Source organism: Epinephelus fuscoguttatus, linkage group LG24 (assembly GCF_011397635.1).
Source record: "Epinephelus fuscoguttatus linkage group LG24, E.fuscoguttatus.final_Chr_v1".
Lineage (NCBI taxonomy): Eukaryota > Metazoa > Chordata > Actinopteri > Perciformes > Serranidae > Epinephelus > Epinephelus fuscoguttatus.
The window spans coordinates 948,898-972,293 of NC_064775.1; the positions used below are offsets into that span (position 1 = coordinate 948,898).

Genomic DNA, 23,396 nt, shown 5'->3' on the forward strand with positions numbered 1-23,396 from the left:
TAAAATGAACATACTGATCATTTGTTTGAAGGAACCATTTACATCATGCTCTAAAGGTGTATCCTCACCTCTGTAGTAAAACACATTATGTTAGACTGATAAACTGATCCTGAATCAGCAGGTTGGCTGAAAGGCAGACTTGACCCACAAGTTTTACCATCATCTTGTAAAACTATCAAACTTCATACAGTACTAGAGGAACAAAATGAAGAGCTCTCATGGTAAACTGATCACATCTTGATGACATGGAGATTAATTACAATATTGCTCATAAACCACCTGAATAAAATGCTCTCAATCACTCCTCTAAATCATTCATCCTTCAAACATCCTGCTCACTTACACTTCAGTTATTGGCTGAAAGGAATGTTTGATCCACATTATTTATGAATCAGTTAGCTCCAAAGCCTGAAATACTGGACCACAAGTTGTTATCTGCATCACTCTGTAAAACTCTATAAAACCTGAAGAGGAGCAGTGAGGCATAATTAGCATCTGCAGGGTTAACTCCCTCATGTCTTCATGACATGGTATTTAGTTTGAAAGGATAAAAAACACTTGTGAATAATCCTTTCATTCACTCCTCTGGATTATTCTCTGTTCAAACATCCTGCTCAGTCACTGCACATTGATTGGCTCTCCTGGAATCAAATCAGCCAATCAATCAGCAGCCAACCCAGCTTTCATGACCAATCACATTTTGTGACAGAATATGTTTCAGATTCAGTCTTCAAAAGGTGAACAACTTCAAAAATGTCTTCAGATGACTCAGACAGTAAATCCAACACTAACACATGGATGTCCTTAAAGAGGAACCATCATGTGTGGCTATATTTTAATGCAAGAAACTTCTGCTTCATCCCTGAGAATTAGGGGTGTCAAATTATCGCGTTAATTGTGAATAATTAATTACAGCCATATTTAAGGCGCTATGTTTTTTGATTGCGTTACCTAATTTTTAATCTCTAACTGTACTGTTTCTGTATGCCACAGAGTTGCCTTTTATAAAATCCGTCTGTAGGCGTACGATTGGGCTTCTTTGTGCTTGAGTTGTGGGAGAGCTGCAGCGCTACAGAGCAGAGCCCAGCATCAGCACTGATGACTATCCCCTGCAGTGGCCGTCTGCTCACTCAGGAGCCTATGAAAAGCTGTCCGCCCTAGCACGCAAGCATCTGACCTCCCCGGCAACCTCCGTGCCTTGTTTGCCGAAAAATTTGGGACAGTCCCGAAATCCAAGCAGTTGTCCTGAATCCTGAATCCTGCCCTGATTGTCCCCAAAATGACACTAGAGCAGAGTCTGGAGGAGTTATTGCCTGATAAAACATTAAAAACTGATCATGGTGGTTGAGTTGTCATGCAGCTCCCACCGGCTGCACATTGGCTGCAGCAGTTCCTACATGAATTATGGGTGTTGCAACAAGCAGAGTGTAGGAAGATGAAAGAAAGGTGGCATTCTAAGCATAAGAGACTATGCTCTATCTCACTGAGCTAATTAGCAAGAGACAACTCTGCAGTATGTATGTTTAAAACTTCTTCTAGCTCATTGTAGGAATTCTACAGCTGCAGTGATCAGTCAATAAATCAATAAGTCCAACACATAATTAATCCACAACTATTTCATGAGGGATTGATTGTTTCAGGCATCAGTGTTGGAGTTACCTTGGCAAATCTTGCTTTCTCATGGTTTTGGACCTTTAGTCAGACAAAGTGAGATGTTTGTGGATGCCAGATTGGAATTGAGGAAAGGTAATATGAATTTTACATCATTTTATAGACAAACATTTAATATAGAAAATAACTGGAATGCTAACCAATAATGAAATGATTCAAAGCAGAAATAGGCCTATTTGTAAACTTGTAAATGCACCATTACAGCTTCATTTTCAAAGGAAATCAACATTACCTTTCAGCAGCAAAACTACACAAATAAAATAAAATTAGGCTAAGCAGAAAAAACAGGGAAAAGAGACGAGGGATAACAGGGAAAAGTGTTGATAAAGAGTATGTGTCTCTCCGCAAAGCTGCCTGGATCATAATTATTTTAACCTTGGTAGTCTCTAATCCACATAGCATGATGCCTGAACATAGGACTGTCACATTAGAACGTCCGTTCTGCCTTAGCTGAGGCTTGAACTCACAACTTCTGAGACTGAGGTCCGTCCTCTATCTCACTGAGCTAACTGGCAACTGACAGTTCATGTGTGGCTTCACAGATTGACTGAGCCAGTCACCTGTGTGCAAGACAGCAGCTGTTAGTGTGTAAAGGCAGATTTCACACGGCTGTCAAAAATTCAGTTCTTAAGACAAAAATCCCAAAATACACATATTGCATCTAGACAGCATGGAGATGTTGGTAATTTGTTTGTAACAATGATTGATTTGCTCCATAAGTGAAAAACTGATGTTTAAAAATGCCATTTTTACATTGACTCCAATTGTTCACATTAGAGCGAAATTCAAAATGCTGTAAAAAATTCAGTTTTTGAGATAAAATTCTGATATTTTCCAAACATCATCTACCATGACTCTAGAATTTTGTCATTTTTTTAATGAACATTGAAAATGTATTTAGCAAGAATTTGCATGTATATGTTTACAGTACCGTTGACAGTCAAACATTTTGATGCACTATAGGCTCAATTTTTGATAAATCAAAAATCTGAGAAACATAGTTTGTGTAGGACAGTCTGAAGATGCTCTGTAGCAAGTTTGGTGTCAACTGAGCAAAAATTGTGGGAGGAGATAGGTTTAAGAAGTTTTACAGTTTTTGAAAAAAACAGAGTGATGAACTTCATAATTTGCAACAGGTTTCAGTGTACAAAAGTTTCTTCAGTATTGGGGCTACAGTTTGATGAAAGTTGCAAATCTGTAGCACATACGGTTGATTTGTTGTGAATTTTCAAAATTTTGAACTTTAGAGGCTTGCTGTAGCGCCACCATCAGGACTATTGGCCTGGTTTTGCAGCTGAGGATATCTGGCATGAGACTGGACCTTTGTGCAAAGTTTGGTGATTTTTCATGCGTGGGAAGTATGATTTCCTCGGAAGAAGAAGAAGAAGAAGAAGAAGAAGAAGAAGAAGAAGAAGAAAATGCAGCAGAACAATAGCGTCCTGGCGTTTAAGTATAGTTGAAGTAGTTTAAGTATCTCGGAGTTACTTTAGACCCAACTCTAACCTACAAAAAACATGTGAAAAAAGTAATCAGAACAGCTAAAGTCAATCTGAGCAACTTCAGACAAATACGATCTTGTTTAACTGAAGAAGCAGCAAAAATATTCATGCACTCTATGACATTTTCACATATTGAGTACTGCTCCATCATCTGGTCACTGACGGGTAAAACAATACTCAAACCTACTGAGTCTCTCTATAAAACAACTCTGAAAACTTTTGACAAAAAATCTTTCTCCTATCATCATTGTGATATTCTAACACGCCATAATCTACAGAGTTTTGACAATCTCATTACTTTCAAACGTGCATGTTGTGTGTATAAGAGCTTGAACGGACTTGCACCCCCACCCTTGAGTCAGTTTTTGAAACGTAAATCCACCAACAGTACCAACACTAGAGCAACTACAAGAGGAGACTGTGAAATCCCATTTAGGCGCACTTCCTTCTCACAGACTGCTCTATCAGTCAGAGGCAGCAAAATCTGGAACAGCCTGCCAACCTCCATGAGACACTGCTCTACCTTTCAAATTTTTAAAAGGCATCTGAAAGACTGGCTCAAGGCAAATCAGACCTGTAACCACTGTTAACTGACTGTATATAGCCCCCCATGTCACTGCACATGACCCCCCCTGGACATGTGCAGTGACATGGGTAAATCTGCACCTCATGATAAACACCACAGCACTTTACAAATGTACCACCCTCTCAGTCCATCTTAGCACAACTCCAACAAGAAATCCTGTTCTGGTCTCTGCATTGCTGCACCTCCATCCCATTTATCCTCCCCTGACAGTTTCATCTCTCCCAATTTAACTTAATGTCATTTAATTAAATTTAGACCTTTACTGTGACGACTTTTATGGGCACTGCAGCACTTTATAACTTCATATATCACATACACTATGCCAGTGACTCATGGACTTGCATTGTTTCGTCTATTCACTATCCATAGCCTCTCGATCAACTATTTTGCACTGTATCACATTGCACTGTACGTATTGGTTTTTCGTTGTGAATTAGTGTCTCTGTTTGTTTTTTGTTTTACATATTATGACTTTTGTGTCCCTGTGTTTGTATTTTTTAATGGCCTGAGGTCTTTTTAACATCATGCCGGAGGACTGCAGCTGAAAATTAGCCTTTGGCTAACACCCGCACATTTACAGCAATGTTCATTAATGTGCACTGTCCTCTATAAATAAAAATGAAAAAATGAAAATGAAATTTTGAGATGAGATTAAAAAGGAGATGAATTACATCTATTAATTACAGATCATAATTAATTAATCTCTCCATTGTTTTAATCTCTTGACAGCACTACTGAGAATATTTAACTGTTAAACAGAGAGAGAACATCACTGGTGCTGAAGAAGAGCTGAACTCCTCATCATCAACACAATGTTCATGGTCTCTGTTGCTTACATTGCTGGAGCTTGTTGGATCACATCATTATAGCTGAGTCTCTCTTTACTTTTTACTGACTGCACAGATGACTGATGAAAACAGCCTCAAAGGAACAAACTTGGTGCTTGATGGAGTAAACACAAATCAGTTCATGGGAGATGAGCAGCACTCTGTCACAGTGTTGCTGAGGGTGTTTGACCTGCACAGAACTCTGGGTAATTTAGGAAGAAGTACATCTGGGTGCATGGAATAAAGGCATGCCATCTATAAAACTAAACACAGTGACAATTGAAAATGTACCTTCACCTTAAAACCACCTGTGAGCTGCTGTAGATGTAAGAACACAACTTGACAAATGTGCACTGAAGTCACATGAAGAACAATCCATTTACCTGAGCTGTGAGATATAAGGCAGACACTGTAGGAAGCTCCTCACTTCACTCTCTTCATCTGACCAGCCTGTCAGCTCCACTTGTTTCTTCTCTGATTGGAGTTTCAGCACTTCCAGGAGGATGGAGGGCTTTCTCTTTGAGAGGTCTATGACCCAGACTGCAGGAGCTGACTGGAAAACTGACTGTACTGATGGAAGGACACTCAGGCCTGTTTGAGTCTCATAGTCCTTCAGGTGAGAGCACAGATCCAGCAGGAAATCACTCTGATATTTATCATCATCATCAACTTCATCAAACCTGTCACTCCAAGGGAATGTCTGATATGAGCACAGTGATGATAACAGCTCCAGTATCTTCTCTCCTGTCTGCTGTTCTCTCTCTGCTGCTGCACAGAACAGATTCCCACAGACCTTGACTGCACCTGAGTCTCGACCCCAGGGAGAGAAACTGCAACAAGAACAGAACATTTTGTCATGATTTGATGTTGACAACAGAAAAAGAGCCGTGCCTCACTGATACAGAGTGTATCTGCTAAACACCTACAAATACCTGCTAATTAGCATAATACAGTAAAATCAATCAACTTATGGTAATGTAACAGTGCTTTGGATTATTCTCTGTTCAAACATCCTGCTCAGTCACTGCACATTGATTGGCTCTCCTGGAATCAAATCAGCCAATCAATCAGCAGCCAACCCCGCTTTCATGACCAATCACATTTTGTGACAGAATATGTTTCAGATTCAGTCTTCAAAAGGTGAACAACTTCAAAAATGTCTTCAGATGACTCAGACAGTAAATCCAACACTAACACATGGATGTCCTTAAAGAGGAACCATCATGTGTGGCTATATTTTAATGCAAGAAACTTCTGCTTCATCCCTGAGAATATTTAACTGTTACACAAAGAAAGAACATCACTGGTCCTGAAGAAGAGCTGAACTCCTCATCATCAACACAATGTTCATGGTCTCTGTTGCTTACATTGCTGGAGCTTGTTGGATCACATCATTATAGCTGAGTCTCTCTTTCAGAATCAGAATCAGAATCAGAAAGGCTTTATTGTCTGTCGTGACAGAAAATCGTCTTAGACGTTGCTCATACAACAAACACAACACAGAAACACACAATTCCTAAAAACCTAGTGAGATAAAAGAATACTGAAGCATAAATAATTTATACAGAGTTTAAGAAAAACTCTAAAATGTGCAACGTGGTAAAGTGCATGTGCTGGGGATCATTTATCAGCTATTGTTTGTTTAAAATGTTTATGGCAGTGGGATAAAAGAGTTGCGGTAAGTGTTTTTCTTGGACAGGGGGACTTCATAGCAGCGACCTGATGGTAGGAGCTGGAAGGACTTGAGCAGGGGGTGAGTGGGATCTGCTGTGATGAGGCTGGCTTTCCGTGTGACTGCTTGGGTATGAAGTTCTGATCATGGAGTCTGAGTTTTGCCAGTTATTTTACTTGCTTGGTTGATGATCCAGGAAAGCTCTGATTTGCTCTTGACAGAGATGGAGCTGAACCAGGATGTGATGTTGAAAGTGAGGACCGATTCAATGAGTGACTTGTAAACGGCTGTTAAAATGTGATTTCCTCACATCAAAGCTCCTGAGCTTCCTCAGCAGGAACAGGCGTTGTTGTGCTTTCTTATAGACAGAGTCAGTGTGCTGGGAGAAGGACAGCAGGTTGTCTACCATTATGCACAGGTATTTGAATGCCTCTACCTGCTCCACTGCCTGTCCCTGCAGCTTCAGGGGCTCAAAAAGAGGGGGGTAAGATCAGGTGCTCGCCTTCCTGCACAGCATAGCTCCTTTGTCTTGGAGATGTTCAGTTCCAAGGAGCTCTCCTTAATGCAGGACATCAGGGTGTCCACCTGCTGGTGGTATGCAGACAAAGAGTTCCCATCCTTAACGTGGGCCACCAAGACCATATCATCCGCATATTTAAAAAGGGACATGCCATTGTTATTGCAGGTTATATTGTTTGTGTAGATGGAAAATAAAATGGAGGATAAAACACAGCCCTGTGGGAGTCCAGTGTTTAAAATCATGTTTCTGGATTTAAATCCATTGACCACCACGTGCTGAGGCCGGTCCTGTAGGAAGTCCTTTATCCATAAGATGAGTGCTGCACTGACCTGCAGTCCCACAAGGTGGCTGCAGAGGGTGTGTGGGTCAACTGTATTAAAAGCCGAGGAAAAGGCCATGAATAAAATCCGTGTGTGAGGGTGGGGGGAGTCTAGGTGTTTACTCACTGTGTCCAGGAGAGTCAGACAGGCATCCTCCACCCCCCGCTTTGCCTTGTAGGCAAACTGGAGGGCATCAAGATCATCTGCCACGGCTCTGAAGTCCTTCATCTCCCTGGCATTGGACTTCTTTGGTATGGGTACAAGTGTGGATTCCTTCCACACCTGAGGAACACAGCTGGAGTCCAGGAGCTGCTGGAAGAGCCGAGTGATGACATCACCCAGCTGAGCAGAACATTCCCTCAGCACCTTACCTTTGAGCCCGTCCAGACCAGAGGCTTTGTTGCTGTTAATGCGGCTCAGTATGGATGTCACCTTGCTTTCATCCACTGCAACTGCTTGACAGGAGGTGCTGGTGAGGTTCCAGTCGTTCTGGTGAGATGATTTGTTGAATCTGCTGTAGTCGATGTTCAGCTGCTCCGCAAAGGTGGCAGGATCAGAGCACTGGATCTGGGCTGGTTTCTGGGCTCCACCCATCATGGTACTGAGTCCTTGCCAAGCCTCCCTTGCATTGCCACTGGTGAATTTTTCCTCCACTTTGTTTTTATAGTCAAGTTTGGCCAGCCTGGTCATCCTTCTCAACTCACTATTTAATTCTCTGACTCTGTGTGTGTCTCCCTGTAGGAATACTGCTGTTTTGTTATTCAGACAGTGTTTCATGTCTTTTGTGAGCCAAGGTTTGTTGTTTGGGTACAGCTTGACCTGTTTGATGGTATGACAGTGTCCACACAGGAAGTTAAATAGGAGGAGAGAGAGTCTGTCAGCAGGTTTAGGTCCCCATCACGGTCCTCGAAAAATACATGCCAACCTGTGATCTCCATGCAGCCCCTTAACGTCTCAATGGTGTCATTGTTCCAAACCTTAATGTGTTTTGTTTGTATACTGTCTGTCTTCAGTTTTTGCCTGTATTTTGGAAGCAACAGAATGACATTATGATCTGAGCGACTGAGTGGTGGGCGGGGCTTTGAAACGTAGGCACCCGGTATGTTACCAAATGTGACGCCCCTCCCAGTGTCTTTGAGAATGTTTCAGCCAGTCTCATCAGGCAGCTGGCTGACATGGGAGGGTCGTTACCTTGATTGGGCTCACCTGGGCTTCCAAGCTATAAAAGCTGCCTCAGGTGTTCACTTGGTCTCTCCCTTCCTTTCAGCTTACATCCACTGAGCAGCTTTGGTTTTGGTTTGCACCTTCAACACCTCCACAGAACACCTGACACTCACCCATGCATGGCTTTCATGACTGACTGTGCTGATCTACACACTCCATTGATTATTAAGTTAATTTTAGTTTAAGAAATTTGGCTTGTTTTAAGTCAATCTTTTGTGTGGACTCCCTTCTTGTCACACACTCTGAGCCAGTTTGTGACAGCAAAGCACAGGTCTAACGTTTTATCAAGTCTAGTGGGTGATGAAACGTACTATTCCAGGTTTGGGAGTAAGGTGGTGACATCACATCTGTTAAAATGCCCTAGCAGGACACAGGCTGATCACTGCTGTGATTTACAGCTTTGTTGTAACAGTCTGCAATGTGTTCTGCTACACTTTACTTTTTACTGACTCCACAGATGACTGATGAAAACAGCCTCAAAGGAACAAACTTGGTGCTTGATGGAGTAAACACAAATCAGTTCATGGGAGATGAGCAGCACTCTGTCACAGTGTTGCTGAGGGTGTTTGACCTGCACAGAACTCTGGGTAATTTAGGAAGAAGTACATCTGGGTGCATGGAATAAAGACATGCCATCTATAAAACTAAACACAGTGACAACGAGATCATATTTCTCCTGTTTTAGCTTCTCTGCACTGGCTCCCTGTAAAATCCAGAATTGAATTTAAAATCCTACTGTTAACTTATAAAGCTCTAAATGGTCAAGCTCCGTCATATCTTAGAGAGCTCATAGTGCCATATTATCCCACCAGAACACTGCGCTCTGAGAACGCAGGGTTACTCGTGGTCCCTAAAGTCTCCAAAAGTAGATCAGGAGCCAGAGCCTTTAGCTATCAGGCTCCTCTCCTGTGGAATCATCTTCCTGTTACGGTCCGGGAGGCAGACACCGTCTCCACATTTAAGACTAGACTTAAGACTTTCCTCTTTGATAAAGCTTATAGTTAGGGCTGGCTCAGGCTTGCCCTGTACCAGCCCCTAGTTAGGCTGACTTAGGCCTAGTCTGCCGGAGGACCCCCCTATAATACACCGGGCACCCTCTCTCCTTCTCTCTCTCTCTCTCTCTCTCTCTCTCCTTCTTTCTTTCTCTCTCTCTCCTTCTCTCTCTCTCTCTCTCTCTCTCTCTCTCTCTCTCGTATCCTATTACTGCATCTAGCTAACTCGGCCATTCTGGATGTCACTAACTCGGCTTCTTCTCCGGAGCCTTTGTGCTCCACTGTCTCTCAGATTAACTCATATCACAGCGGTGCCTGGACAGCGTGACGTGTGTGGTTGTGCTGCTGCCGTGGTCCTGCCAGATGCCTCCTGCTGCTGCTGCTGTTATCATTAGTCATTAGTCATACTTCTACTTCTATACTATCATATATTAATACAGATGCAGCCACTTCAAATTTCTCACGCCAGTCAGAAGCCAGCCAAATACCATTCCCCCCTCCTTTTTGGGGGTGTGCCTAGATTCCACTGAAACACGCCCATTTATTCAATTACAAGGTGTCGCCATGAGATGGCGCTTTCCTCACAGAAACACAAAATCTAACAAAGGTTTAGAGGTGCTTGTTTACCTAGTATTTCCATTCTATGCTGCATTATTAATCTACTCCTGCACTGTGTCAGACGGGAATATTACACTTTAATTGCACTACTTTTATTTTGAAGATTTACTTTGGCCTATTAGTTACAGTACTTTTGTACAATAATATAAAGTTGTTGCTAGGTTATATTATTACAGGTTACAATAAACCACCCAGCAGTATTAAAGTCAATAAAATGACCACCTTTATCTGCTGCAGCATCAGTGTTATAAACACATTAGTTATTAAGGAAAACCTAAAATGTTGTTACTATTGGCCCAGGTCTCCGAAAATACTGACTTAGTCTCTCAGAGTAATGAGAAACGTTCTGGAAATAACTTAGTGTCTGAAAATATTTACTTAAATCATTTCCAAAAAGTTGCTCATTAAGAGACTTAAATTTGAAAATAACATTAATTACGAGACAAAATCATTTTTGTTTGTTTATAATGTGAAGAATTGTTATTAAAGTTAAGAATTGTTATTCTTGATGTACAGCACTTTGTTTCAGATGTGGTTGTTTTTAAGTTGCTTAAGAAATAAAGCTTGATTGATTTGATTGGAATTGTAAAATGTCCCTTTTACGAGGTAGTTCAGACATCGACAGTGACAATGTGTTGTTGAATGTTTGCATCAAAAGTTCGTATAGCCCACTTGGTGTGATGATCTGAGTGACTGAAACCTATTCAGATGCAACACTCACCCATTCAGAGGGATGGTCCATGGTAATGCTAATTATGTGTTTGAGCCCTGTCACCTTCCAAGATAAACAGGACCACATTATGTTGCGTTGGTCAAAGTACTTTACTCCTTTCCAGTTAAACTCTGCAGGCTACGTGCAGCTTGATCGTCGTTGCGGCTGCATGTGAGGATGAAATGCCAATTTCAGGCTGCAGAGTTTCCCCTGGGATGGAGTTGTAGCAGCGGAGGTGAAGCACGCGCACACAAAAAAAAATTCACACAAGCGAACCTTTTTTGTACGCTTGCACAGCACAGCCTGCTGGCATGTTTCTATCTCCTGGCACCAGAAGGGCTCTTTAGGACGAAGTACATGCAGTACATTTGTGCACAGTAATGAGCAGGTGAAATGTCTGTCTAGCTTACACATGAAGTGTCTCAAGATTTAGGAACATACAATTTTATTGAACATAATAAAAGTAAAAAGTTACTTAAGTGCTGGAAGTTGTTATTTACGTGACAACGCCTGAACGCAACACAGGCTCCGAGTGCATACAGTGCCGTGCTGCGCTGCTGTTTGTCTGTACGTGACAGCAGCCTGTTGATGGTTAGGTCCACACTGTCCATAACAATAATAATATTAACTATGTCAGGTAACAAACTGCGCCGGGCTCGGGTCAGGTGTGTGTTCACATGCGTCTGTGTGCACGATACAGAGAGCAGAGGAGAATTGTTAACGTGTGACCATGTAGAGACAGAAATGACACGATGTCATAACACGATAAATAGTATATTGTTATGTTTTTATATGAAGCGTCCGTCGCGTAAATTAATATAACTTTACTTCATAAAGAGATCAGACAGAGCCCTCTCCTCTCCTCTTATATGCTTTACTCACAGGACAGGTGTGTGAATTGACCCGGATATAGCGCCAAATAATAAAACGGTAGTTTCTAAAGAGCTGAGACGGAGAAAAAAAAATAAAAATCAACAGCAGTGATCATATTTCAGTTGCTAGTTGCAGAGAGGGGAAACACTGAGCCTGTGATCTCTCACTGACTGACTGACAGCCTCATCAAAGTGACATTTTACAATTCTTCATAGTTAAAACTAACGAATTCATTAGTTTTCCATGAAGGTGCTCAGGCATCAGCGGTAAGGCGCACAATAAGTGCACTTTCACAAAGAGATGTTCAAGTTTTATTGTGACAAAGTTACAAGTATTTGAAAATGGCAGGGGGGTAAAAATGACCACTAGGCGGTTCTAATATTAATAAATAGTAATAGACGTTTTATCACAAATTCCTCTTGCATCAGATCTTGTGAAATATGCTTCCATGAATGTGTTTGACAGACAGCGACAGCTCAGTGAGGCAGAGCGTGTGCAGAGCCTTGTACAGTCCCAACGTCATAATGATAATCAAAAAAAGAAAAGATCTCTGTAATCATTTCCAGTATTCACAAGCTGTTTTTATCTAACGAAAGATTCTGCTTCAGTCCATATTTGTTGGCGCGTAGTCTTTGAAAAACAATATTTTCGCTGAGGTTAAAAAAATCCTCTTGTCTTTCGAACATTCTGTAAACGGAGTGGGGTGGTCTAACAGCACCATAAATTATATTTATATAGCCATAATAATGGTATCATGTATATATAAATATATATATATATATATATATACATATACATATATATACTATATTAGTATATTTATTACTATATGACATCATTATCATTACCACTGCAGATTAACTCAGTTGCTAAGACTAATGACTCAAACACAGTTTTGTTCTTGTTGTATATCGCTCACTTCCCAGCCACAGCACATTCATTTTCATGCAATTCTTTTGAATAACAAAACACTGAAGCATAATATTTATGACCTATGATATAGTAGCCTGATGATCATTAAATATGCTCTGTGTGGGAAGCTCTCTCAGTAATAAGAGGCGCAGTAAACCGCTTACGCTTCCACACTCACTGCTCCTCCTGGTGGATAGACAGACCATTGCAACTGGTTTCTACAAATTAAACTTAGGGGCGTTACCGGTCAGCCCAGTTTTCTCTACGTCATCGCGACGGATCTCATTAGAGCTACGAGCCCAACAAGGTGACGACAGGGACCCGTCACGGATCGGTCACGGTCCCACCACGGACCAAATGGAAATTTGAAGTGGCTGCATCTGTATATACTTTCAACATATTGTACCACAATAGCCATAATTATAATTATAATATTATTACTTTCATTAATCTTGTTGTAAGCTACTGTCATTACCGTCTGTCCTGCCTCTCTCTCTCTGTCTGTCTGTCTGTCTCTCTCTCTCTCTCTCTGTCTCATTGTGTCATGTGGATTCCTGATAATTTATTATGTTGATCTGTTCTGTACGACATCTATTGCACGTCTGTCCGTCCTGGAAGAGGGATCCCTCCTCAGTTGCTCTTCCTGAGGTTTCTACCGTTTTTTCCCCGTTAAAGGGTTTTTTGGGGAGTTTTTCCTGATCAGCTGTGAGGGTCATAAGGACAGAGGGATGTCGTATGCTGTAAAGCCCTGTGAGGCAAATTGTGATTTGTGATACTGGGCTTTATAAATAAAATTGATAGATTGATTGATTGATTGACAATTGAAAATGTACCTTCACCTTAAAACTACCTGTGAGCTGCTGTAGATGTAAGAACACAACTTGACAAATGTGCACTGAAGTCACATGAAGAACAATTCATTTACCTGAGCTGTGAGATATAAGGCACACACTGTAGGAAGCTCCTCACTTCACTCTCTTCATCTGACCAGCCTGTCAGCTCCACTTGTTTCTTCTCTGATTGGAGTTTCAGCACTTCCAGGAGGATGGAGGTCTTTCTCTCTGAGAGGTCTATGACCCAGACTGCAGGAGCTGACTGGAAAACTGACTGTACTGATGGAAGGACACTCAGGCCTGTTTGAGTCTCATAGTCCTTCAGGTGAGAGCACAGATCCAGGAGGAAATCACTCTGATAGTCATCATCACCAAACCTGTCACTCAAAGGGAATGTCTGATATGAGCACAGTGATGATAACAGCTCCAGTATCTTCTCTCCTGTCTGCTGTTCTCTCTCTGCTGCTGCACAGAACAGATTCCCACAGACCTTGACTGCACCTGAGTCTCGACACCGGCGAGAGAAACTGCAACAAGAACAGAACATTTTGTCATGATTTGATGTTGACAACAGAAAAAGAGCCGTGCCTCACTGATACAGAGTGTATCTGCTAAACACCTACAAATACCTGCTAATTAGCATAATACAGTAAAATCAATCAACCTATGGTAATGTAACAGTGCTTTGGATTATTCTCTGTTCAAACATCCTGCTCAGTCACTGCACATTGATTGGCTAATATTATTATTACTTTCAATAATGTTGTTGTAAGCTACTGTCATTACCTGCATCTCTCTCTCTCTCTCTCTCTCTCTCTCTCTCTCTCTCTCTGTCTCATTGTGTCATGTGGATTACTGTTAATTTATCATGCTGATCTGTTCTGTACGACATCTATTGCACGTCTGTCCGTCCTGGAAGAGGGATCCCTCCTCAGTTGCTCTTCCTGAGGTTTCTACCGTTTTTTCCCCGTTAAAGGGTTTTTTGGGGAGTTTTTCCTGATCAGCTGTGAGGGTCATAAGGACAGAGGGATGTCGTATGCTGTAAAGCCCTGTGAGGCAAATTGTGATTTGTGATATTGGGCTTTATAAATAAAATTGATTGATTGATTGGCTCTCCTGGAATCAAATCAGCCAATCAATCAGCAGCCAACCCAGCTTTCATGACCAATCACATTTTGTGACAGAATATGTTTCAGATTCAGTCTTCAAAAGGTGAACAACTTCAAAAATGTCTTCAGATGACTCAGACAGTAAATCCAACACTAACACATGGATGTCCTTAAAGAGGAACCATCATGTGTGGCTATATTTTAATGCAAGAAACTTCTGCTTCATCCCTGAGAATATTTAACTGTTACACAGAGAGAGACCATCACTGGTGCTGAAGAAGAGCTGAACTCCTCATCATCAACACAATGTTCATGGTCTCTGTTGCTTACATTGCTGGAGCTTGTTGGATCACATCATTATAGCTGAGTCTCTCTTTACTTTTTACTGACTGCACAGATGACTGATGAAAACAGCCTCAAAGGAACAAACTTGGTGCTTGATGGAGTAAACACAAATCAGTTCATGGGAGATGAGCAGCACTCTGTCACAGTGTTGCTGAGGGTGTTTGACCTGCACAGAACTCTGGGTAATTTAGGAAGAAGTACATCTGGGTGCATGGAATAAAGACATGCCATCTATAAAACTAAACACAGTGACAATTGAAAATGTACCTTCACCTTAAAACTACCTGTGAGCTGCTGTAGATGTAAGAACACAACTTGACAAATGTGCACTGAAGTCACATGAAGAACAATTCATTTACCTGAGCTGTGAGATATAAGGCACACACTGTAGGAAGCTCCTCACTTCACTCTCTTCATCTGACCAGCCTGTCAGCTCCACTTGTTTCTTCTCTGATTGGAGTTTCAGCACTTCCAGGAGGATGGAGGTCTTTCTCTCTGAGAGGTCTATGACCCAGACTGCAGGAGCTGACTGGAAAACTGACTGTACTGATGGAAGGACACTCAAACATTTTCCAGTCTCATGAGTGTACAGGTCCAGCAGGAAATCACACCATTTATTTTTGAGAGGGAATCTCTGATATGAGCACAGTGATGATAACAGCTCCAGTATCTTCTCTCCTGTCTGCTGTTCCCTCTCTGCTGCTGCACAGAATAGATTCCAAAGGAACCTGATTTCTTCTGAAGGTTCTGATAACTGAGGCACGAAACTGAAATCATGAAGTTTAAAAAAATGCATTAGATACTAGGGTTGTCACGATACTAAAATTTCAAACTCAATATCGATACCCAGGAAAATATTCAATACTCGATACCATTTTCGATACAGCAGCAAAAAATTAAGAGGCATGTCATTTTTTAAATAAAGATCAGAACAGTAACATCAATGATAACAACAAAAAATCCCCCCAAATAAATAACAACAAGAAACAAGATCTGTCCATACAAATGTATTTATCTACAGCCCTGTTTATTTTCTGTGCTTCTGGTGAATTGGCACCATGTTTTCGTTGCTGATCAAACAGAGTTGGTAGTTTAGGCTCAGGATGCTCCTGTTTCTACCTCACTGTGATGTGATCAGAGAACCAGGGGTTACGGGAGAAACCAAATGTTTTTTCAGCTTCACTCTGTGACTTTACAGTTAACATAACTTTCAGACACACATAATTGTGTTGTCCTGTTAAACTAACATTGTCTATTAATGTTACAGACGGGCATGACTGATAAAGTTTTCTGCTTAGCTCCCACATTAACGTTAGAAGTTATATTTTAGTTTGATGCTGGCGACACCAGCTGCTCAGCTGCTAGTGAGGGGAGGGGCTGTACCTGCCGTCTGCAGCGTGCTGTGTTCACTTCACTAAATATTTCCAAAGAGCGCTTTTTCCTTTATCATTTTTGACCAAAACTGGCTGCTCTGATCCTCCTGCAGCCGCGCTGGCCATATTACAGCAACAGAAATGTGTGCATGCATGCACAGCGACGACAACAAGCCGGGTTGCAGCGAGGGCTCTGTGCCTGCCAGACGCTGCCTGCACAGCGCGTGTCCATCGGACCCATCGCGCGCACCCGACAGGCGCTGAGGTGGCGTGCACTGTTAGTATCAATACTTTTGTAAATTAGTATTGTATCCGGATACAGTGTTTGAGTATCTTTTCAGAGTATCGATACTTTTGACAACCCTATTAGATACTTTTAATTAAAATAGAACCAAACTTTTCTCTATGAGATGTGTTCAAATTTAAATCTGCATACAGAGAAATGTAAAAATAGATGACACAGCTGCTATGTAAAAAGTAAGAATGACAATGACAGAGTGACCATTTACCTGAGCTGTGAGATATAAGGCAGACACTGTAGGAAGCTCCTCACTTCACTCTCTTCATCTGACCAGCCTCTCAGCTCCACTTGTTTCTTCTCTGATTGGAGTTTCAGCACTTCCAGGAGGATGGAGGTCTTTCTCTCTGAGAGGTCTATGACCCAGACTGCAGGAGCTGACTGGAAAAGTGGCTTCAGTGGAATGATACTTAAAAACCCTCCAGTCTTGACATGTTGGTAAAAATCAAGAAGGATGTCATGTATGCCAGTGTTAACAGAAAACAACAAGAGGAGCGTATTCACTACATTGTGAAAGCTTTCTCCTTTGTGAAGTGCAGCTTTCAGACATAAATCCAGTAACAGCTGCTTTTCTTTTCTCTCCAGTGTCCCATGGTGTTGCTTCTGGTCCTGTAATCCTGGACCTCTACAGGTGACCCTGAAGCTGCATGATGACAAACACATGTATCAAATGATGCATGGACTGTAAAACTGCGTCACATTAAATTTAAGCACATACAGTTTTAAACAAATAAAATGTTAACACCTTCTGTCAGCACTTTAAGTTCAGCAGCATATTTCAACCACAAATAACTATCTGTGCAGGGTTCCGAAAGGTTCTTCTTGTCAAATGTGTGGCATCCAAAACTGGAAGTCTCATCTGACCATAGAATGAGTGAATAAAGTAAGACTATTCTTATCTTTGTATTGAAATTAAAAGAAAGTAAGTAGTAAATGGGTGGGTATTTCTGGTGCTTGAGATCAGCTGAGGTCAAGATTTGTGTGTAAACCAGTTGTAATCTTTGGGCTAACTGTTTCTTCTTATACTACCATCTGAAAAGCCAGTAATTTAACCACAAACAGGATTTTGATTCCAACATCCACAACTTTGCAACAGGATAAAACTTAAAGGGTGTGAAATCAGCACCACACAAAAACAAAAGCTGCATACCTGAGTGAGCTGATGTACGACAAAGCCTCAAAGAGAGACTCGCACAGATCCTGGCAGACACGAGTTTCTCTATCCCAGTGGAGGCAGACATTGACCTTCATACTCATCTTCTGCATGACTTTTACAGCTTGTTCAAACAGACATCTTTTACCTTCAACTGGAAGGTGCAACTGATTTCCATCAAGGCCTAGTAAGCTGAGGTGGTCCATCTGCCCTTCACTCAGAAGGAAGATCTTCCACAGCTGCAGTGGCAGAGGATCACGCCTATAATTTGAAGAATAATCAGAGACCATTTCCTTATTAGACAAACACTGAAGTACATGAAAGAAATGCTGTTTAGGTAAAAGAAGCTCCAGTAAAAGTAACATTCTTTATTTTCTCTGAATATTTTTCATCCGTTTTCTACACATCATGTTCAAGGTCACTCCGTTTTATCATCCTCATTATGTCTTAGATTATTTCATAAAATAAGACAAATTCAGTTCTCCTTAGATATGCTGTAACCTCAGCAGTGGTTTGACACTTCAAACACATGCTCATCCTTACCATTGCACATTTTTAAGGCATCCAAATAGTCGTCTCATTCCTTGGTCTGATACCCTGACATCCTCGAGGTTCAGCGATACTTTCCGCTCCTCTGACTGAGTGACCACATAGGCCACAGCACAGCAAGGTAAGGGATCAAGACTCTCTCCACTGAGATCAAGATGATAGCCCAGTTTGTCCAGAAGGTGGATGCATGCTTCAGGACACTGGGACTCATACAAGCACTGGCATAAGAACAGTATGTCCACATCAGGCCCACTGTCCTCAGTATCAGCCTCACACGGACATGTGAAAAACGTGGTTATCATTTCCTTGAAGAACCAGTCAGATGTATTCTTGAGCTCCTCGGCTGGAATCAGACACTTTGTCAAACTAGGGCTCTTCTCATTCAGCAAACAACACATGAAAGGGATCAAGTGCTTCATGTGTTTCTTCTCCTCAGTGAGGCATTGCTGAAAAACATCCTTGATTTTATCTGGGTTCTTCAAGAGCCACAGTGCTGCAAAAAACTCCTGCATTGTGTAATGCAGAAATGCATGAGTGGTTTTTGTCTTCGTTGGGCCGACTTTGGTAAAAAGTGGTTTCAGGAAGGAAAGGACGCAGCTGTCCTCACTGGGAAGTTCGGTCAAGTTCACAGTTTTTCCTTCAGTTGCATTGAAAGCAGCCTCAGCCAAAGACAGTATTTCCTTTCTCTTGTTTTTGATGAAGGGATTTAGATGTTTAGTTTTGGGGTTGTTGCTGTTTCGTTGAAGGCAGAAGCGAACGATATTGATGTAGATTTCTGTGATAGTGCACGGCTGTGGTGAGTCTTCTGGTGTCTCAAATGAGAAGCAGGCAGCCACCATCAGTGCATATATCGGGACATGACAAAGCGTCAACAACTCCACGTTGCTGAAAACCTTCTTCTGTTCTTTTCCTAGCATTTCAGCTAAGTATGCTTTAATGGTCTGCTCACTAAAGCCTTTCACTTCCACTCTGAGAAAGTCCTCAGAAGAGAACTCTTCTTCATCATCCTGTCTGCAAGTCACAATGATCTTTGCGTCGGGCAGTAGGTCCTTCTCTACAAGTCTCTTCACCACTGATGAAGACAGATCTGTCATTCCATCAAAAATGAGCGTAACATTGTCAGAGTTGTTCTTTATGTCCTGTAAGACCTCTTCTTTGCCTTCATCTGGTTCACTGAACATGTTGAAGAGAAGATCCTCCAAGCTCACAGCCTTTGTGATGTGAGATGTTTCTCTCATGTCAAAGTAAAACATGTAATCAAGCTTTTCATTGTCTCTTTCTGCCCAGAGCTTCAACATTTCCTGGGTGAGTGCTGTCTTTCCAATTCCAGGTTTACCAACTACGAGTACGTCTCGATATGTTTTCAAAAGGTCACCAGGGGAAATTCCTACTTTGTCCTCAGGGACGTATGTCCTTAGCTTCTTAGGGCGAATCATCTTGCTTTTCTTGCTCTTAAGCTTCTTTGTTTTTGATGGAGAGACTCTTCCTTGTGTGTCTAATACAAGAGACATGTACGACAGATCAGGCTTGTTGTTTTCTTCAAACAGGTATTTGTTTGCCATCCAAAACTCATTTGATGTTTTTCGTGCTTTTAACTTTAACTTCGCCTGATATCTGTGGCACGGCTTTGGGCCTAAAATATAAACAACAGAGAGTAAATAAATATATTATGAATTACCTGCTGTGCCCCAACACTAAATAACAGATAAATACTTGCACACGGACATAAAGTGTATTATATAATATCAGCAAATCAAAGATAAATGATAAAGATGTGACACAGTCAGAGTTCTCCTTTAAAATACCTTGTAAGTAGTTTGTATCCATTTGTGCGTCTTCCCTGAAAGGAAAGCAGCTGATCCAGTGATGCAGGTCAACCTCTAAGGTTCGCTGCCTCGTCATGTCAACAATCCTAAGCAACTCGTAACAGGCGTCTTCCCCCTTACACTTGACCCAGTCCAGTATTTTTCTGGTTTTATCGTAGTCATCTTTCTCTGCCTGTATTTTGCTGACTGCCTCGTCACTGAAAACTTCTTTCTGTCTCAAGTTCTCCAGAATCACTGAGAGATTCTTTAGTTTTCCCAAAAGGCGGGATCTGGCTTTCTCGACGTAAACGAAAGCAGACTGTGTCGTACACGCCATGTGTCCTTATTTCTGTATGCTCTGCACGCAGACCCAACTTCAACAACCTGGAGAACAAAAAAATCAGGTTCAGTAAAATGCTCATTACAACAAATATTCTCCCTGTGATGCATCAACTGTTTCGTAAGACGTCTAAAAATTAATAGAGTAAAATGTTTTTGTGTCTAAACATCATGCAACTGATGCAATGTTGAACAGTTTAACATCATAGTACTGTTTATTAGTTCCAAGATGGATACCTGTGTCCTTCTGAAGAGTGAGAGACCCGAAAGAGTGTGGGAAATCCAAACAGTCCTTAGACCAGGGGCCTCATTTATAAAGCTCGCTTACGCACAAAATGGGGCTTGAAAGTGGCGTACGCCACTTCCCACGCAAATGTTGTGATTTATAAAAATAAACTTAGCGGGAGAATGTGCGCACCTGTAAGCAAACTCTGAGTCATGTGTGCGCACATTTTGGAGACACTGGGAAGTGGCGACGCAGACGGCGAGGTGGAGAAGTGGAGTCAGATTTTTATTGATGTCTCACACAAATTTAATGCCACGCTATATCCACCTTAGATCCACGTTATCACTGAAATCAAAACCAGCATGAAGAAACGTGTTCGCCGATTACACTTTCATCTTTGCATTGTATTTCAAATTACACATTGTATTTTGGGACAGGGATACCACTGGTTCATGCTGTAATTCAGGTCGGGTGTCTGATCAGACTAATTGCCATAAACATATAAATACTGCGGTGACCCTCGTGCGTAATTGCTCAAGATGGCACTGGCACATCCTCCTTTTTGCCTCCACCTTTAATAAATGTGATTCTTTATGTCGCACATCAATGTCAAACATCCTCAAATTTAAAAGCAACGCATTAACTACATGTTGGTAAAGGAGTAGAAATATTTGGTCTACCTTTAGATCAGACCACTTTTTTTTTTGTTCTGTCAGCTGTGTCCGTGCAGTCCCACAGACACAGCTGACAGCAGCAGCAGCGCTGATGTGTTGCCACTTATTTCACTTTCTTTTATTAGTGATAATAAAATACAATCTTTCTTCAGTCCTCCACCTCCCATTAAAGGGTCTCTAGCTCAGTCTCGGAGAAATTCCGTTTTTTGGTTCGTTTCTCACACCTGTCACCGTGACTCACAACGAGAGAACACTCGCATGCCGGCTTATTTATATGCAGATCGCATTCATGAGATAATTTGCATGACCATTTATGGCTGAACTAGGGCGTGTTATGAGGCGGATCTGGGTGCGCACAACTCCAGGAGGTCTGTGATTTATAAAGAGAACATTGCGTGCCACAGTTTTATAAATCAGATTATTTTTTGGCGCACGCCATTTTCAGCTTTTGGGTGCACGTCAACTTTCAGTATGAATCCTAAGCACTCTTTTATAAATGAGGCCCAGGTCCTTTGTTGTCTCATGTCTCATATTCCCAGATGTATTGCCACACTACATTTATGTTGTCTGCAGAACAGGGAAAAACATGGCTGAGCCCAGTTAGTTTAAAAATGCTTTGAGTTGTTTGAATTCTATCAGAGCTGTCAGTGGGAGGATTGTTATAAGGCCCAGACGCACCAAACCAACATCAAAGAACTAGTGCCGATGGAAGCCGACTGTTGCGTCCTCTTATGTTACCTGTGTCTCGGCCAGAAAGTTACACTTGCACACACCGCTAAGACAGCAGCCTGCTTGAGAGGAAATAACTCTCCACACCTGCAGGCAGCAGTCCCAAGCTCAGTCTGCTTCCAGAATAAGACAAGATCAAGAGTGATTTTTACAGAGTGCAGATCAGCGCTCCAGTCCCTTTCTCTGGTTCAGGGCGGGGCTAATTTGGACACAAAACAACACAACCTGATCAGTGTATCCCACAGATTGACACTCCATGTGTGGTGGTAGTTGATACGTAAGGACTCTTTTTATTGGCAACACCTCAGCTTTCAATACAATCATCCCTGACATACTGGTCAACAACCTGTTTGACCTTCACCCCTTCATCTGTGCCTTGATAAAGGACTTCCTTACGAACTGCTCACAAACCGTCAAAACTGGCCTCCACTGCTCTTCCGCTGTCAAAACCAGCACTGGCTCTGCTCAGGGCTGTGTTCTGAGTCTGCTTCTCTATGCCATCTACACCTACACCAGCAGTGGTAAAAAAGGTCCGGCAGCGACTGCACTTTCTAAGAGTCCTCGGTAAGAAAAGACTGAAGCAGAAGCTGCTGGTGGACTTTACGGCTCCACCATGGAGAGTGTGCTGGCGTACTGTGTCACTGTGTGGTATGCCGGCTGACCGGAGAGCTCTGCCCTCCCTGGAAGACCTCTCCAGCTCAGGGTGCCTCTGCAGAGCCAGTAAAATCATCAGGGACAACTGTCACCCTGGACGCCACCTGTTCAACCTGCTGCCCTCTGGGAGGAGCCTGAGGTGCATCAAAAGCCTCACAAACAGGCTCAAGACAAGTTTATCATCTGCTAACCTTTTAACTCCCAACATTTAAATACAATAAACTATATTTTCAAGAGCAGTACATGTTTATTTTAAGTGAAAACCCATCCGTTTGTAGTATTTATTTTAGTTTCATATTTATTGAATGAGTGCCTGTTGTCTGTCCTGATTTGTCAGTGACAATTTAGCATTTCTATTTCTATTTCTGTTTCTATTTCAGTTGGTGGATACACTGCAAAAAGTGGGGTGACAGACTTCCACAGACAGTCCGCCACAGACCATTGGCTGACAGTCAGCTTGATGTGTCAGGAACTATTCATTACGTTTTTTAATTAACAAAACCTCCATTTATGCTGCCTTAACAAACACAGAGAGATCACAACAAGCTGTAATGTTTTGCCACATCGCACACAGACACATGCAGACTGTCTATCACAGAGAGAAACTTACACAGAAGCCTCAAAGTCTCCACCGATGAATCATCTCCATCAGCTGCCGGATTTGCCGGGTGCAGGATTTTCCTGGTGACAAAAAATAAAACAAAAAAACCTGTGATTGAGACTTTCAGTCACTACTCAAGGCTGAAACAGGACATTCATCTCCTGAGTTTGTTCATCAGGTTTAATAAAATCTATTTATTTTCAATGGATGGATGGGTGCATGGATGGTTGTACTTTGTCGCTTCAATTTGAAAATGTTGTCAGAGTACGAACTCAGTTATCA

At 41.9% G+C, this 23,396-nt stretch overlaps 1 protein-coding gene across 15 annotated transcripts in view; it reads right to left on the reverse strand.

The window, feature by feature from the left end:
• The window catches only part of LOC125884800 (uncharacterized), a 44,432-nt gene that overhangs the window by 18,133 nt on the left and 2,903 nt on the right, over positions 1–23,396 (reverse strand). For 4 of the 15 annotated variants that reach the window (XM_049570014.1, XM_049570006.1, XM_049570008.1 and 1 more), the window contains exons 2-9: positions 23,124–23,194; positions 19,892–20,275; positions 18,081–19,719; positions 17,535–17,798; positions 16,596–17,027; positions 15,073–15,480; positions 13,352–13,786; positions 4,967–5,413 (exon numbers count right to left, since the gene is read on the reverse strand). In XM_049570014.1, the coding sequence (XP_049425971.1) occupies positions 4,967–5,413; positions 13,352–13,786; positions 15,073–15,480; positions 16,596–17,027; positions 17,535–17,798; positions 18,081–19,719; positions 19,892–20,228 (3,962 nt within the window). In that variant the 5' untranslated portion in view covers positions 20,229–20,275; positions 23,124–23,194. The remainder of the gene's footprint in view (positions 1–4,966; positions 5,414–13,351; positions 13,787–15,072; positions 15,481–16,595; positions 17,028–17,534; positions 17,799–18,080; positions 19,720–19,891; positions 20,276–23,123; positions 23,195–23,396) is intronic. The other 11 variants (XM_049570018.1, XM_049570011.1, XM_049570007.1 and 8 more) reach the window with 8 other exon arrangements.